General features: G+C 44.7%; 1 protein-coding gene across 2 annotated transcripts in view; it reads right to left on the reverse strand.

The window, feature by feature from the left end:
- The window catches only part of LOC102943794 (SAP domain containing ribonucleoprotein), a 49,452-nt gene extending 30,787 nt beyond the window's left edge, over nt 1-18,665 (reverse strand). Inside the window, exons 1-9 of one of the 2 annotated variants that reach the window (XM_037884060.2) lie at nt 18,570-18,665; nt 16,152-16,251; nt 15,488-15,534; nt 11,609-11,676; nt 8,281-8,332; nt 4,619-4,692; nt 3,576-3,604; nt 2,897-2,922; nt 668-736 (exon numbers count right to left, since the gene is read on the reverse strand). In XM_037884060.2, coding sequence (XP_037739988.1) covers nt 668-736; nt 2,897-2,922; nt 3,576-3,604; nt 4,619-4,692; nt 8,281-8,332; nt 11,609-11,676; nt 15,488-15,534; nt 16,152-16,251; nt 18,570-18,605 — 501 coding nt within the window. In that variant the 5' untranslated portion in view covers nt 18,606-18,665. The remainder of the gene's footprint in view (nt 1-667; nt 737-2,896; nt 2,923-3,575; nt 3,605-4,618; nt 4,693-8,280; nt 8,333-11,608; nt 11,677-15,487; nt 15,535-16,151; nt 16,252-18,569) is intronic. The other variant, XM_037884061.2, reaches the window with a different exon arrangement.
- Nucleotides 18,666-18,698: the final 33 nt, after the last annotated feature.

Here is an 18,698-nt window from a genome sequence, read left to right on the forward strand (position 1 = left end):
CATCCTGTCACCAAAAAGATCCAGTCTCTCCAGGCAAGGTGGAATTGTGCTTCGTTCGCTGTAGTTCCAATCAGACGCGCTCAGTCAAATCCTGTGCGTGCGCGCACACGCACACACACAAGTCTTTGAACCTAATGGCTAAGGGGACCTAGAGCTCTGTCCGGCATTTTCAATCATTTGATGCATTACAGTTTTGAGTCACTTTTCAAACTGAGCTCTGGAGCCTCTCATCCCAAGGGAAGTCATTACCTTGCGGAAAAAGATCAGTTGTGAAGACCGATCAGGTCTACCACCTATAGAACACAAGTCAAATGCCTGAAAACAATGCAATTATAAAGACTCCTCAACTGTCTCTCCTTCCCACTTGTAACATTTTATGAAGACTATCTTGACAGCCCCTGGAAGGAAGCCCTCTATCCACCAGCCTGGCCTTGGCAGTCAGGCTTCCTCAAAACCAACAAAATTACAGCCAAACAAAGAGAGGAAAGGACTGGGGGTAAGGAAAATGATGCTGACAAGAGTCCTCATGTGGCGTGATGCATGGAGCCCTGTATCAGCAACAAGCGGTAAAAATCTCAGGAAGCAAGACAACTTAGAACTTTCACTATTCTGAGCACTGTGCTAATCTGTAGGTGCAGACAGTGTCCTAGAGGCCAATGCACCTTACCTTCTTGGAGGCTGAAGAGACATTCAAACCAAATCTTTGAGCCCTTTCCTTTAATTTATCCATGTTTACCTACAAAGACACAGGAAACAGTTTAACGTTTAAGTCATTGTCACTTGAACTGTAAGATTAGGAAAACTAAAAGACCAACTGTGGTTGGGAGAGGGCAGCCCATGAGAAGGGTCCCAGGACAGAGCAGCCCATTCTGATGGGTCTGTGGAAAATGTGGTCAAGCGAGAGACACTCCTGTGAGCACTCCCTCTCTGTGCTAGGTCGGCAGACTCAGCAGCGACACCTGTCAGCTACAGAGGGGAAGAAGAGCCACAAGGCAGAAAACTGTGCCCCAAATGAAGCAGCCAAGAACTTCCAGAGAGCTGTATTCTGCTCCCAAGCTTCATTAACAGGCATCTCTTAAAGCTCCAGTATTGGCCCAAAGGACAATGCTACAGATGGTGAATTCTCCCATTGAAGGACCAGCTCGTTCAACGGTTTCCTTTTTTTTTTTTTTTTTTTTTTTTTTTACTGTAAATCAAATGAACTTAGTACTCTTCCTTCAGCAGCCAGATACAATTAACACGATGGAAGGAAACTTCCTGCCTCTCAGACAAACACACCAGCCATCTCTCTCCAACTCCTGTCGTTTTCAGTAACCACTGTGTTTCATTCTTACTCTTCAGGAACTACTAGGACACATCTAGTCAAGCCCCATGTCAAGTTATTTTCCCTTGCTTTGCCCAGGTCACAAGCAATAGGGTTTCCCTTTGGGGAAGTATCCCACAGACTAATGAATCCCAGTTTTGGATTTCATTGACAAGTCTTCTACAGTATGTGGTGCCATGGAAGAAAATGGGGTCCCTGACGCTAACCTACTTCTGAGCAGTATTTGCAAAACATCTTCCAAAAACACTCAGTACAAGAGAAACCTGGATTAGACCCCAAACTTGCTTAAATTAGCTTTCTGTTGCATCTTGCACCAATAATTTACCATGATCAAGCAGCAAGGTACTAAGCAGACTGTGAAGAAGTGGGAATGTTCTTAATGTTTTCTCTGACTACTGTGTGGGTGCCTCAGTTTCCCCTAGACATTTCTTAAGTATCTAGGTGGTGGGATAAGGGTATGTGATTGTTACAGAGCCCTAGAGGGCCAGTGCGATGGTGTCTGCATAGAGAATGGCCAACACCCTGTCTCCTGGCAACTGATGCCCTGGGCCCCTCCTCTGCAAAGGTGTCAACTGAAGGTGTTGGAGAACAAAGATCAGGTGGCCTCCTGGCCCAGGAAAGGGACAAAGGCCAGAGGAGGGGCTGGAGAGTTACACTTTGGAGCTGGCTGGGGAAATGGAGGGAGACCCAGATGAGGCTCTGGCCTCCCTGCCCCCCAAGACGGACCTGACTAAGGGGTCCTGTTCTCTGTACTACAAGTTCGGTTTTAGACCATGTTCCTGTCATCTAATAAACCTTCTGTTTTACTGGCTGGCTGAGAGTCACGTCTGACTGCGGAATTGGGGTGCGGGCCCACTGGCTTCCCCAGGAGCCCTGCCTGTGCGGACTTGCTGCGGGAAGCCCACGGTGTGAGAAGGGGATGCTGAATGCTCCGAGGTCAGCCCCAGGAAGGTCGAAGCTGTGTAAGCTTCTTGCCCTGGAAACAGTCTGCACAGAGACAGGAGGCTTCCCCAGAGTCCTGATTGGCTTCGTATGGAGTAGTTCCAGAGCATCGCCCGGTAACTCCGTGACACAGGCTACCCACGCAGCTCAGAACTTACATTTCCAGTTGAAATCTGAGGTAGAATAGTGCACCATTTGGACATTAGAAAGAAAGGGTCATTTACTGTAGGAAAACAGGAGGCTGTACAGAATCTAGGTTCTTGGAGCAATGCATATAACAGTTCAAGCGAAAAGGCCAAAGACAGAACACCAGGCACACAAGCGGGAAGCTCACATGCAATATTAATAAAATATTTGCCTTTATTCCTTCAGGCATTTAGTTCTAAAGCCAGCTTATCCAGGAGTGCAGTCAGCTGAGAGAGGCAGCCAAATATTGCACAGAGGAGGGGGTCCTAGCAAACTTAATGCCTGTATAACCTTAAGCAACCTCATGCATATCCTACCTGGTTTGTTTTGGGGGTTTACTATTTACTCCTGGGGATGGAGACTTGTCTGAACAAGCTAAACACTTTTGGTATTGTGATTAAAGGGCATGATCAGCTATAATTATAAGCAATAAGCATTCCTTACCGTAGGCTTGCTGTCTGCAGACAGACCTGAGATTGGGGAAGGGGAAGACACAGTGATCAGAAATGGCAAGAACAGTTTTAAACAGAGTTCTCTGACCCCCTTGGCAAAGATGTAGTTTAAGCAATCTCCACTGGATCGTGATTGAACAGAACTAGCTGGGTATCCCTCATGTTCTAGTGAGCTGAACACAAGTGAGAGTGCCAGGAATTGAAGTCCATTTTAATCCTGGCTGACACTGTCTCGCTGTGTGACCTTGGAGATAGTCACTTCATCCCTGATTCCATCTCCCCATACGTAAAAATACAGATAGCCCTCTTGTGAGGTAGCAGAGGGCTTTGACAATTAAGAGTGGTATTTTTAAAGGTAGCCCAGCTCCCAATGATTGCTCATGGCAGCTGGGCGCTGTACAAAAATCTGGCTGTTAGCATCTAGCCACGTTTAGACACAAGAAAGACACACTGGACTAGGTAGCTCAGAGCCACTCTGAAAAAGGACAAGGACGATGCATTTCCATTTCCTATCCTGGTTTTTTCCAGCTCACTGATTCTGGTGATCACTAGGGAAAGGGACACAAGCAGTTGGAAGACCACGAAGTCCCATTTGGCTTTTTCTGTATAGGAAGCGTTAAATATCTGCTGAAGGGTTAATTCTACAGATTAGCTCTACTTGATTTGCTTACCTTTAGTGGAAGCTGTGGACATACCAAACCTGTAGAAAGTAAATAGAGTTTTGTCAGAGACTCAGAGCTGCACTATAGGGTAGGAAAGCGTCTGAGTCGCCAAGCATAAGATGTAGGGGGAGCGTTTCCTTCAAAAATTCTTCATGAGGGCACTTGAGACAAATTGATCTTTGGGTGGGATTAGCTTCCAGTTAATGCTACGACTGTAGTGATTACTGCTGTATTTACTTTGCAAAATGGAAAACTTTGCAGAGCTAACATCAGCACCATTGTTCCATACAAGCAGCCTCAAAGCCCCTCAATAACCACCTTTCCCTTTGTTATTCTACATCACAGGGAGTAGGCAGCATAAATTTCCTGGTATTTTAGGACCAAGGTAAGTGACACGGATTACATACACAAAGCATGCTGTGCTAGTGCTAGCAATTCAGGTTTAAAAGTATAGTCCAGGTGCTGAATACCAAACACTTGCCTCATATTTTGAGCACAATCTTCCCCTGCCTTAGCCACCTGTGACACTCAGGAGGGCAGCCAGGCAATGTTACCTAGCAGTTAACTCGCAGGCTTCTGCTCTAAGACTCCCATCTTGCATTCTGAGCTCTGTCAATAATAATCCTGGCCAAGCCCCTTCCCAAGACTCAGTTTCCCCATCTGTAAACGGGGATAAAAAACCACTTCCCTCTCCTGTCAGGGAAGGCACCAGTATAGGGGTTGTGAGGCTTCAATCGTTAATATTTGACAAGTGCTTTGATGTACTAGGACGAGAGATGCTTAGGCAAGCAACAAGGACTACAAAGTGGGCAAAGCCTTCCAGAAACTCAGGTAAGCAGCTTCCCGAAAGGCAATCCAGTTAAGAAGCAGCTTTCACCTCCTCCTTACATGCCTCAAAAATCCAGAGACTTTCAATCCCCAGTGCTGCCCCAGATCCCCACACACAGAGCTGTGGCGAGGATCCATGTCAGTATGACCTGTCAACAAGACAAGAGTCTAGCATTTTTCCACCAAATAAAAAAATTGTGACAGCGCTCCAAGCAGAGACTTACCGAGCTGCTCGTGCCGCCTTCTTACTCTCCAAGCTCACAGGGACATTGAATCTCTCAGCCCGTTTCTGCATTCTCTGAAACAGGGAGAAGAAAAAGAGCAAGACTTAATCCAGCCATACTGGCAGCCAGCTCAGGGGCACATCTTAAACTGGGGATGCCCGCATTCAATTCCCAAGAAAGCATTACCAGCAAGCTAGGAGGCCAAGAGCCCACTCTTAATTTGCGGCCTAGTATTTAAACACAGGGATCAGAGTTCCTGGGCTCCATCCCCAGTTCTGCCAGAAACTCACCAGGACTGAGCAAGTTTCCTCACCTCTTTATGCCTCAGTTCCCCCTCCCCGCTTAAAACAGCTATTCCCCATCCTCATTGTGAGGACTACAGATCCTTGGAGAGAAGGCACTACAGAAGGGAAAACCAAACAAAAGGTGTGTAAAATTGTCACATAATCATCTGAGATCTGCCTTAACAGATCATTAGAGCAGAGACCTGCAGCTGATCAGCTTTGCCCTCATCCCACAAACAGCGGGAGAGAGTTGCTATTTGCATGGTCTGTATCATGGCCATCCCTTAAACTTTGGGATACAGGCCTAGCAATGTCGCTCTCCTTTATTTCTATGGCAGTGATGAACAACATAGTAATAAAAATCTATCTAATCCTAGAGAAAGCTTTTCTCCGGTGAAGTCCGGGGCACCTGCAGCTCCCCAACTTTAAATCTGAGCAGAGGGTATTCAGCACCTCACCTGACCACAGCAGGTCATGACTTATTAAACACCTGTATGGAAAGGGAATTGCCAAAGGAGGCACAGATTAGCACACTGACCCAGAGGCAAAAGGATGGACTTTTTTCTTTTTTAAATTAGCAAAATACAGATCTGCTGCTGGGCGAAGACTGGCATGCCAAGCCGGTGAGACAGAACCTTGCACATCTCATCTGGGGAGAGCCTTGTGCCAAAAGGCAAAGAAGCAGAAGCCCTGGCACTGAGCAACTGTGACTTTCCCTCCAGCGGCAGGAAGAAAGCAGCAAGCTTAACGGGCCTCAGCTGATTTCCAAAAAAATGCAAACAAGAATTTTTTTTTAAAAGTGAAACAAGAAGAAGAAATATGTTCGAAAAGAAGGGTTATTTCAAAAAATGGAATTTGTTCCTTAAATCTTAGAACAAGTCTTTCTGAGGGTGACAGGCACAATTCACACAGCTGGCTCAGCCTTTCAAGTGGAGTTTATCACTTAGCAGTGAAAATACGATTAATGCTGAAATTCACCATCACGGGAAGGACCCAGCCTGCCATCCTTTCCCCACAGACAAAGCTCCCACAGACCAAGATGCAGTCTGCCTTGCTTGGAAAGGAACGAAGGACGAAAGTGTTGAAAGCACAGGGGTGCGTGTGTGTTCACACACATACATACTTATTTATAACCCTTTAAGTATTTTTATACTTAAGAGGAAAGAAATTTGATTAGCTATTTAGTGCCTTATTATTATTTATACAAGACCATACAAGTTAATTTGGTGCTTTATAGCTAAGAGCAACTGGGAATTTTTTAGTGCCTCTGACTAAAAGTAGCTGCAGTAACCATTCCCTTGACTATTGTCAAGCATGGAACAAACTTCTATGTGAAAAGAGACTGAAAACACTGGGACTGTTTACCTTCGAGAGGAGAGCAATATGGGGGATGCAGTAAGAGGTATACAAAATCATGGTCTAGAGAAGTTAGACCAAGCTCTGCAACTCACCCTCTGCCATAGCACAAGAGTATGTTTAATGAAACAAAGGGAATATGTTTAAAATCTATAAGAAATATTTGTTCATGCATTAGCCTGCTGAACTCATGGCCCCCAAGGTAGAATTCAGGCCAAAAGCTTAGCGAGATTCAAAAAAGGATTGGACATTTATATGAACAACAAGAATATCCAGAGTTGTTATAGCAAACAATATAACCACAGACAAGGGCTTTGGAAGGCACACTCCTGCTTCTGGGCACATGCCAGCCTGAGTATTACGGGCTAGGAGGGGGCAGTTTATGTGCAGATTTTTGCACCTATCACTGAAAGGGCTAGTATTGGACACTGTTGGGGGTAGGATATTGGACTAGATGGAATACTGGTCTGATCCAGGTAATTCTTATGTTCTTAAAGACTTACTAACCCTTTGTTACACTAAGCTCCTTATGGTATTAAAACAGAATTTTAAAAAATGTGATTTACTTATGCTCTTACTTTACACTTGCATTTCATTCCACTTGGACCAATGAGGCCCAGAAAGGTGAAATGACTTGCCCTAGGTCACATGGCAAGTCAGTGGCTGAGCTGGGACTAGAACCCAGGAGTCCTGGAAACATCAGTGGGATGCCATCTACACAAATCTACTCCAGTAGGTGTCTACAGACCTTGATTAAAAAGGTAATTTACATGACAAAAACATGCTTTCTTTGTGAATAGGTCTTGGCAGAGTTTGGAACTGAAAACAAGGCTGTAGATATGATGTCAGCAAATGCATTTAATGAGCTGTTTAAACAGCTAATGACAAAGGCATCCCACAAAGCGTGGAAGACGACACTCCTTCGTGATTTGTTCTGGCTCCACATCAGATCAATTTCTATGTATTTCTCCTCATTACTCCCTCAGCTGAAGTCAAAATCCTCCATTTGCGACATCACCCCCTGGTTGCTGTGGAGCTGTTCACGTCACAAACAGAAGATTAGAACTTCAAGGTGGTGGCTGACCAGCAAGGAGACACAAATCGTGTTTTCATACTAACTCCCGAGTTACAGCGAACAAGAGAAAAAAAAAATCAAGACAGAAAAAAGCATTAGAGGAAGCAGAATGTGTTTTGGAGAATGAAAAATTTTGCAGAAAGTTTCCACAGGGGGACTGCATCAGCTGCTTCTGGTGTGTGTATTTTAAATTAGACCAGTAAGCATAAAAGAAGAGAGAGAATCACGAAAGGTAAAGATGAGAATCTGTTAACTCATCAGTTAATCCCAAACAGGATTATTCCCTACAGCGTATTCTCTGCAGGGCTCTATCCTCTCCAGTTTGACATGTCTCAAGGAATCCAGGATATCAGCCTACCATAGCTGGCAACAGCAGTCCAGTGATAGGGCTTTAGAGACATCAGAAACCAAGATGCATCCTACATAGCCCATGTGATAATGGAGGCAGGTCTGTCTTCGAGTCCCTCTCTAGCAACCCCTTCAGCCAACTCACATCAGAGAATGCCATGGACTAAGTTCATCCACTGACTGCAATACAGTTACAAGCTAGGGATGAATTCAGCTCCATGTCCTGCTTGCTGTTGCCAGGCAGGTGGCACTGATGCATGGCCTGTGATGATTGTTGGCAAGAAGGAATAAAGTGGCAGAAATGAGACAGGAAGAAAGGAAAGTGACATACACTGACAGACGATGGACAGGAACAGACCTTAAAATCTGGTGTCCCAATCAAATGCACCAAGAGCTCGACATCTCTTAAAGACAATCTACAGCCTAAAGCAATTCAGAATCACAATATAAAGCTCTGAAAAACCTCACAGGGTTTACAACGGAAACACTGATAAGGAACTTAAGGGAGGGATCCCCAAATGTAAAAAAACACACACACACAGGTTAAAACAGATACCCCTAAAAGGAGGGAAGGGATGGGGTGGTGACAGGATTCTTACCTCCATCTGTGGTATTTCTGATGTTATTTTCACCACTTTCTTTTCTGCAGTCCTAGAAGATTGGGGGGCGGGGGGGGGGAGGGAGGGGAGGGAAGAGAGATGGATCAGAGCCAGGAACCTACACTCACCAATCTAATTTCCAACCAGCGAATTCCTATTAGTTTAAGATAATATGTCCCAGTAGCAGAGATAGTGGGTTGCCTCCCTCCACCTCCGTAAGTATAACCAACGGATCTCAACCATCATTGGGTTCATGGTCTACAGAACAAAAGCACCCTCAGCCATCACCCCTAGGACACCAATGCCTCTCCAGCCCCTTGCAAGCACAGCGGGGCACCTAGGCGCCAAAGAGAACATGAGGTATGGAAGTACAATCCTTACCCAAGGTTAGGGATAAGACAGAAAGGGAAGCACTCTCTTGGTGAGGCCACAGCCTTGACAATCAGGCCCCATGGGTCCTACCTATAGTGTGACTAGTGGGGTGGGTTAGGGCTCTGGCAGTCAGGACTCCTAGATTCCATTAGGGGCTCTGATAGGAAGTGTGGCCTAGTTGCCACAGAAGATCCATGGGGACAAGAACTCTGGGGTTCTTCTTCCTGCTCTGTCACCAACACAGCCTCAAGAGGGAAGAAGTCTCTTCAGTGCTGAGGAAAGTGTTGATACTTCCCAAGTCACAGTGGGGAGGTGAGGATTAACCAGCATGCACACACCACTCGGAGAAGCTTGCTTGAAAGGTAATATGGAAATGCAATGTATCACAAGTCTTCCACATACCCAAGAATGACCTATCAATTATTTCCCAGAGGCTCTCAATAGTAATATTCAGCTCCCCCATCAGAAGCCCAAAGCCTGCACCGTGTGAGCTTTATTCCTTTACAGCTATTCGTTTACAAAGGATTGCTCTGTTCTAGTTCACGGCACAGCCACAGGTTACTTTCACCAAGTCAGCGCCAGCTTCCTCAGCTCTGGTGATATTTCAAATGCACGCTTCTTTAACAATACACAGTTGGCTACAGTGAAGACCCAATAAAGAGACTAAACACAAATATAATGGAGTGGGCGTGCTCCAAAGTTTATGCTCTGAAAATAGGGCTGAGGTTTGAGGTAGAAAACAAAGGAGGAAAAGACAAAGTTCGGAAGTTCCCAGGGTAAAAGAAACAGCATCCTCCTCCCCCAAACAACTCCCATAAACCAGTGGGTCATAACCAGCCTCATTAAGGTCTCCCATTTAGAGAAATGTGCTGCCTTTGTTCCAGATTCCTGGACAGTTTTCCTATTTTATGCCCTGAAAGGTAGTAATGGTTTAATTACACTTTCACAGGAAGCAATTCGGAACAGGAACCAGGACTTGTTACTCTCCAGCCTCCACAGGAGCTACTTGTTTGGGACGCAGATAAAGGATGCCCCCTGCTGTCCAAAATTAAGTACTGAACTCAAATTAGCTTGAAGCAGTTCTACCACCTTAGCAGACAGTTGTACATCAGAGTTTGTTCTCTCTCATGTCTTTCATAGTAACCATTTAAGTATCGGTAACGCAGCAATCATGCAGGCAAACAGTCAGCCATGACACACTCAGCCAGAGCTCCCAGGCAGCCAAGGACATCAGAACCTGATTTATAGTTATGGGGGATGTTGGTTGGGACACTAGGAATTATCCCTTTTTCCTTACAAGACCTTTAACTTACAGCTGGACCAGTGTCTACAGCTGAGATGAAGGGCCCCAGAACATGATTTCATCTGAACTACATCACTCACATGCACCCACAAGCCAATGTGCTGAGCTACAGTCTCATTTTGATGCAGAAACGGAGAACAGAGCTCTAAAGAACTCTTCATTCTCATTGCTGCAGCTTCCCTCAGGTATCCCCAACTGCCCAGGAGTGAGCATGAATGTAAGCAATTAAGGTGAAATTTACCCTTATGCAGAGGGCCGGCACTAGGCCTATGCACCACTTTTGTGCTATCCTGATGGCTTAAGTGAGGCTTTGTTCTGACCCACAGCACAGGAGTGAATGTCAAGAGGGCAACATTAACAAGCTCACGTTGACTACTTGCACACAGTAACTGGCAATGGAGGACAGCAAAACACAGGCTGGAAACACCCTCCCGTAGCAAGAGGTGGGGGCTAAGCAGAGGACTGGGAGGAAAGAAGTCCTGAATGCCAATCGCAGCAGGGACAATAACTCCTTTTGTGGTCTTGGACAAGTCACTTCACCTCTCTGCACCCTAGTTTTGCCATCTGATGAAAATAAGGGGGATAAATACTTCCTTGCCTGCCAAGGAGTGGTGAGGGTTAGCAGCAAAGGGCTTTGCAGAGGAAAAGCACCACATGAAGGTCAGTTCAGTGTTGCAGGGATTTGCTAGCAGTAATGCACTGGGGTTTAACCTCCACCATTCAGTTAAACTGAAAGAGGGCCTCTCTTTACACAGACATGACGCATCTTCTCAGATCCAAGCAAAAACAAAAATTGCAGGCTAATTTCCTATTTCCCTTCTGCCACTAAACCCTGTGCATTCTATATCTGCAGCAACTACTAAATCACACTCCCTGTCTCAAGCAAACAACTGTCTGTGGATTAATAAGGAAACTCAACTCAGAGCTATGGAAGCAAATGCTTAGGAACCACAATGAAAGGAAAAAAGCCTGGAAAGAGACATCCTGTGCTGTGACTTGTTGGCATGATGCAAAAGTGAGGAGACTAATTTACTAGTCTGATCCTCTTCCATCCGACTCCACGTCACCGCGCGTCGCCTGAGTGAATGAGAAATATACAGCATAGATACTGTCACAAGAGAAGGAAGAGGACAACTAGGCCAACTGACTGGGAATCAGATGAATATTTCTACATTTCTATAGTATCTTTCATCCCCAAATCCTTCACAAACTATATACAGTTCCCCTGAAATGCAGCTGCCCCTGAGGTGGACATCAGTAGCCAGTCCAACAACAAGGTGAGGCCAAGAATTCTGCTCTCACAGGTGTCAGGGATGTTTGGTGATCACACAGGGCAGACAGGGCCTTGCTTTTCAAAGTCTCCTCCAAAAGATCTAAACTGCTTGGAAGTCAGTTTATCTGCCAGGGGAGAATGAGGGGCAGAGCCTACCCTGCTGGGACGTGAACCTGTGATTCCAGGGAGTCCAAGGTACTGCACACCTGATGTTTATTCCACTATGCCCCCTCCACACACACAACTATGATACTTGTCTTTGTAGATTTCAACTCCTTTGAAGCAGGTTCCATGGAACTAGTGAGTGTTCCTACAGTGCTCCTGTCTCCACACCCAGACATACCCCCTCAGTTACAGCCATGCATTCCCCAGAAACATACACATCAGCTGATTTTTCAGGAGGTTCTTCCTCTTTAGCAGGAGGCTCTGCCGGTTTCTGTTCTTCTTCCTGTAATTCAATTAGTTGAGAAAGGGGGTCAGGTTAATACTCCCGTCAAGTGAATGGAAGGAAGAGGCATTGGGGGGGGACACTGTCAACATTAATGGATTTTGATGGTTTAAAAACCATCTACTCAGAGCTCTAGGTGCTTGGAAACAAGTTTTTTCCACACTACATACAGAATTCAAATGGAGACAATGTCCCCAACCAGTGCATCCTTCTCCCCCTGAATCTCTGCACATCAGATCTGGCTTTCCCTTTCCACCCAGTCCCTGGGAACAGAGACAGGCTTTGCAACATCTGCTGAAGGTTAACAATCTCGGACTCTGGCAAACCAAGGAGAAAATTACTGGGAGCCCCATGTCACCAGACCTATCTCATTTTAAACCAGAGGGCTGTCAGCTACATTTCATCAACTGCCCTAGTAACACCTGAGGAAAGAGTCTCTCTAAAGGTTAAGAGGCCCAAGAATGAACCTATTTACCCATTTTAATGTACTTTAAGATTCCTCCTGATCCAAAAAAAAAAAAAAAAAAGGGGGGGGGGGGGCTAAAATTGCTGGGCTTTCTGCATTCTCACTGCTGGCCTCTCCCCTTAGAGTACTCAGAGGGCAGCACAAACTCTGCTTCCCCACAAGTCTGTGTAGCCTGGTCAATGAGCACCTCGCTGTGGGATAACGTCTGTTGCAAAAGCCTTGTTAGTATTTATTAGAGGGGGCTGAGGTCTAGTCATCAGAGCCCAGGGCCAGACTGCTGACCTTCAGTAGCTATTGCAAAGCCTGTCTCTAGTTTTGGTTCTGAAACAGTGTTCCTTGGTGATCAAGGCAAGTCACTTTACCTCTACCTCACCTTCCTCATCTGTAAAAACAACAACAACACTACAGACACCCCTACTGTATGGAGGGTGCTGCGAGGATAGATACATTGGGAAACAGCTGAAAGCTTTACATAAAAGACTATACTAGTGCTTACCCCACAATGTAGTCACTATACCTATCTGTAGTGATCAGATAGTGTTAATTTAAATGCCTGAATTTTATATTCTGGGCATTTATTTTGAAAATTATAGGGCTGTCAAGCAATTGAAAATATTAATTGCAATTAATTGTGCTGTTAAACAATAGAATACTATTTATATAAATATTTTTGGGTGTTTTCTACATGTTCTAATATATTGATTTTAATTACAACACAAAATACAAAGTGTACAGTGCTCACCTTGTATTTATCTTGTATTGTAAATATTTGCACTGTAAAAATAAAATAGTATTTTTCAATTCACTGAATACAAGTACTGTAGTGCAATCTCTTTATAAGAAAGTTGAACTTACAAATGTAGAATTATGTACAAAAAATAACTGCATTCAATAATAAAACAATGGAAAACTTTAGAGCCTACAAGTCCACTCACTCCTACTTCTTGTTCAACCAATCGCTCAGACAAACAAGTTTGTTTACATTTGCGGAAGATAATGCTGCCCACTTCTTGTTTACAGCATCACCTGAAAGTGAGAACAGGCATTCATATGGCACTATTGTAGCCGGCATTGCCAGATGCACTAAAAATTCATATGCCTCTTCATGCTTCAACCACCATTCCAGAGGACATGCGTCCATGCTGATGATGGATTCTGCTCGATAACAATCCAAAACAGTGCAGACCAATGCGTATTCAATTTCATCAGGAGAGTCAGATGCTATCAGCAGAAGGTTGATTTTCTTTTTCGGTGATTCAGGTTCTGTAGTTTCCGCATCAGAGTGTTGCTCTTTTAAGACTTCTGAAAGCATGCTCCACACCCCATCCCGATCAGATTTTGGAAGGCACTTCAGATTCTTAAATCTTGCGTCAAGTGCTGTAGTTTTCTTTAGAAATCTCACGTTGGTACCTTCTTTGCGTTTTGTCAAATCTGCAGTGAAAGTGTTCTTAAAAATGAACAACGTGCTGAGTCATCATCCGAGACTGCTATAACATGAAATATATGGCAGAATGCAGGTAAAACACAGACCAGGAGACATACAATTCTCCCCCAAGGAGTTCAGTCACAAATTTAATTAACGCATTATTTAACAAGCGTCATCAGCATGGAAATGTTTAGCATATCTGGCACGTAAATACCGTACCTTACAATGCCGGCTACAAAAGTGCATGCGAACGTCTGTTCTCACTTTCAGGTGACATTGTAAATTAGAAGTGGGCAGCATTATCTCCCATAAATGTAAACAAACTTGTTTCTCTTATCGACTGGATGAACAAGAAGTAGGACTGAGTGGATTTGTAGGCGGTAAAGTTTTACATTTTTTGATTTTAAATGCAGTTATATAACAAAAAAAAAAAATCTACATTTGTAAGTTCCCCTTTCATGATAAAGAGATTGCAATATGGTACATGTATGAGGTGAATTGAAAAATACTATTTTATCATTTTTACAATGCAAATATTTGTAATAAAAATAATATAAAGTGAATACTGTACACTTTGTATTCTGTGTTGCAATTGAAAGCAACATATTTGAAAATGTAGACAAACATCCAAAATATTTAATACATTTCCATCAGTATTTTATTGTTTAACAGCGCAATTAAAACTGCGATTAATCGTGATTAATTTTTTTTTAATCGCAATTAATTTTTTTGAGTGAACAATATAAGGGGCTAAGATTTACCCCGGCTTCTCCACACACTAATATTTTGGGACATGATTCTGCAACACTGAAAACCACTCACATGCGCAAAGTCTCATACGTGTTCTCAGGATTAGAGCTTTTTTTCCCCAACTGAATTTATAGTATTAATAATAACAAAAATTCTATTGACACTGAAAACGTAAAGTGCAATAACAAACAACTAAATCACAATGTATTTAAAAACAAAGACATGGGGCCAAATCTAGAGATTACATACAAAAATGCAACTCTTTTGACTTCAGCAGATACACATCTGGATATGTCAGGTCCGAATTTTACCTAGATGTCATTGGCAATTGATTTATTTGGCTCTACTTTTCCTCTAGGCTTGCGGGCAAGGACCTTATTATTCATGCTAGGTCTTTTTATGAAGTCTTAGAGAGGTTTCGTAAGTGTTAGGATGAATGATTTATTTTATGTATATCTATTTGTGGGTTAGATTTGTTTTGACAAGGCTAATACTTAAAATAAAAAATCCACATTTTCTGAGGACATAGGAAATATGCTTCGGATGAGAACATTCTCAAGTTTACAATATCCTACATTCTCACAGAGAGGTAGCTGACAAAGAGAGCATACACAACATGTATGATCCAAACCTAGCATTATGCTTCTTCATCTGAATATTTTTCTGCTTTAGGTACTTAAAATAAACCCACAAAGATATATATTCTCACATAGATATCTATCTACTTAGTAGCAAGGAACATGACATTTGGGGGTAGATAAAAATACCTAAAGAGACTAGTTTTCCTAACACTAACCAGGTGCTTTTCTTAAGCACAATATTTTCCAGTTGATAAGATCAGCTCTTCAGTGGTGAGGCCTAAAACTAACTCCGTTACTTCATACTTAGGGTTAGTATTAAAAGAGTCCAATTCTGTAATGTCAGCCATATACCACAATTATGCAGTCCCCAAGAAACATTTAGTAACAATGTCACATACGCTACAGTTCATTCACGGTGGAGTTCCCCACAATTGCGACAGTGGTTGACATGATACAGAGTAATTAATCTGTACATTGCCACCAGACTGGAAACTGCTCAAAGATCAGATGACGTCAGGCAAACTGGTACACAGCTACACCTAAAATAGATTGACAGTATGATAATCTGCTCACAGTAATAGGATTTACCTCTGTTTCTTCTCCCAAAACATCTTCTTCATTTGCTTCTTCTTCAGCTAAAAGAATTTTTTTAAAAATCCACAGATTAGTGACAGATTAATTCCTAGAAGGCTGATGTTCTCCACACTAATAAGTAAGTTAATGTTGTAAAGATTCTGTTCAGGTTCTTACATCAGGTCCATCACCACAATATGTAAGCATATATTCTAGGAATCATTTTGGAGAAGCTCTGTAGCCTGTGTTATACAAAACGTATACACAGACACTTCATAAACTTGGGGATTTTTAGGGGGTGGGAATTGGGAGCAAAGAAGAAAAGAATACACCTTGAATTACTCAATATTATAGTCACTCTCCATACATAGACTTGGATGGGAGCTCCACATGAGGAACACCTGATGAATTGGGCCTATCACCAAGAAAATTCTGAGGCCTGTCTCATCAGGGAGATTCTCAGAGGCTACAGCCACAGGACACTTCTTATCGAAAGAATATCACAGCAAGCCCATGTAATGGGGACCGTTCACAACAGCTAGAATCCTATAAAAAGGAACCAATTAGGGAGAGTTCAAAATTCCTGTAAAAACAAAGAGGCCACAGCTGGGCCTTAAGTCGACCTTGCTAGAGGGACCCTCGATCTGCAACGCTTGCTCCAGCCCAGCACGTTACCCACCGTGTTCATCAAGGTAGGCCTGGAGTCTGTTTATGAGATCCTGTTTGTTTCCTTTCACCTCCAGGCCACGGGCAAGACATTCTTGTTTCAGTTCAGCAAGCTGCATACCAGAAGAGACTTCCCATTAGCATACCTAATTCATTCAAGTTTGCAAAGAACAGGAGGAACACCACCAAAGCAAAAGGATCAAAACATGCAAACAATAAGCAGACCAGATAAAGCATGGGCATTGGCACTGACAAAAAAAAGGCATTAGGACTAGTGGTTAGAGCTGGGGGGGACCAGGAGTCAACGACTGGGTTCTTTCCAGCTTTTTCATTGGTTCCTTTTGTGTAGCCTTGACATTTACTTTACCACTGACATCTAGGATTCCACAGAAAAATGTACTAGAAGGGAACAGTGCTGCACTAGAAGGGAGTCAGATAATCTACTAGAATGTTTCAGAGTAGCAGCCGTGTTAGTCTGTATTCGCAAAAAGAAAAGGAGTACACTTGTGGCACCTTAGAGACTAAATTGGTTAGTCTCTAAGGTGCCACAAGTACTCCTTTTCTTACTACTAGAATGTCTTCATCACAATTTCTGTAATTCTCTCTGTGCCTCCATCTCTCCCATTTGTAGACAGGCACTTCACAATCCTTGGACAAAAAAAGCTTGAGAAAGATATTATTATTATGAGGATCTGAATCTGTGCTATGCTCCCCCTGAGAACTGCTTTACATCCTGCAGATTCTGAGTTGCTCTGGGGACTGGAACAGAAACAGCTGCAGACATTACACTCCACATTGAACAATAGCAGTAGAAAAATTACATCTCTCTAGCCATACTCCTTAAGTATAAACCTTCCTACTCACCCCAAAATACCCAAGATATGAAGAACTTCCAATCATTACTTGCTACCATTACTGTTATCGTAATAGTCAACTGAAAATTCTGAAGATAGGAGCATAGAGGAGATGATGGCTAGTGCCCAGGGACTGGGAGTCACAATTGCTGGGTTTTGAGAGGAGTGTGTTCTAGTGGTTAGAGCAGGAAACTGGGAGTCTGGACTCCTTGAATCTACCCTCAACTGTGCCAGTGATTTATTGATGCCTTGGACAAGTCAGTTCTTCTCCCTCTGATCAGTTTCCCCCCCAATCTAAGAAATAAAAATATTTGCCTCTCTGTTTAACTGTTTCAGAGACATTAAGATGAAAGGCCCTTCTGTATGACACCATAGTCATGTTACTGAAACCACAGAAGTTAGAAACAAAAGAGCCGTTAGATTATCCAGTCCCTCTGCCTGGGCCCAATGCAAGATTATCCCCTAATGAGTTCTTTCTAGTGTTCTGACCAGGCTAATTTTAAGAGTCCTAAATACAGGCTTCAATCGCAATCCTCGCAAGATTATATTACAGTCAAACATCTTGCTGGCCAAGTTTCTTCCCCTGCAGAAATTTGACATTGCCTGTTTATTAGGTTTCAGAGTAACAGCTGTGTTAGTCTGTATTCACAAAAAGAAAAGGAGTACTTGTGGCACCTTAGAGACTAACCAATTTATCTGAGCATGAGCTTTCGTGAGCTACAGCTCACGAAAGCTCACGCTCAAAGAAATTGGTTAGTCTCTAAGGTGCCACAAGTACTCCTTTTCTTCCTATTTATTAGCATCACACAGGTTTGGTGAGATGTCTTACTAAGACAAAGACTAGAGGACATGCGGAGAAAATCCAGAACGTTGATTATTCTGGGCAGGTTAATTCAGGTACCTGGTGTGCAATGATTGACATTTAGCTGCCCTGTAATCCTTATTCTTTTGCTTCCGTGAAAGCAAGGCACAGCGAGGCGCCCTCAGAGCTCACGCTAACAGGTGGAGGGCGGGGTTTCTCGGCCGCGGTAGCACCTGAGGGGGGCGCCCTGCCCCCGCGTTTGGAAGGCGCCCCCCCCCCCCGATTTTCTTCCCGCGGGACACCCAGCCGAGCCCCGCAGTTCGCACGCACTGGGGGGGCGGGGCGGGGCTCACGGCGCTTGGGGGCAGGCCCAGGCCATTGCGGCAACCCCAGGCCTCGTGGCGGGGGCAACCCCCGGCCTCACCCGCTCTCCCCACGGCTCCGGCGGGGTCCCGAGCGGCGCAGGGAACGGAGGAACGACCCGGGGCTGGGGCACCCGCTGGGGGGGAGGGGAGGTCGGCGAAGCCCCCCCAGAAGCAGCCCGGGGAGGGGGGGGCCGCAGCCCGCTGGGGTGCCCCCACTCGGGGCCGCTGGGAGGCGCCACGAGGACGGGAGCCCGCCCAGGAGCGCGGGGAGGCTCAGCCCCCAGGGAAGCGACGCGCACGTGCTGCCGGCGGGGGCACGGGGCCCGGCCTATCCCGCAGGCGGGGGGGAGGGGCTCAGGCTGCCCTGCGGCGCGGGAGACCGGGCCCCTCGGCGCGCCTCCCTCCGTTACCTTCAGCTTGTGGAGCTCCACGGTCTCCGCCGCCATCTTGTCGCCTCCTCGGGTCGCTCCCGCCGGGCCCCGCCCGCCCCGCCAATGACCCGCGCTCTTCCTGACCGGGCGCCCGACCCGCCGCTCAAT

Source organism: Chelonia mydas, chromosome 20 (assembly GCF_015237465.2).
Source record: "Chelonia mydas isolate rCheMyd1 chromosome 20, rCheMyd1.pri.v2, whole genome shotgun sequence".
NCBI lineage: Eukaryota > Metazoa > Chordata > Testudines > Cheloniidae > Chelonia > Chelonia mydas.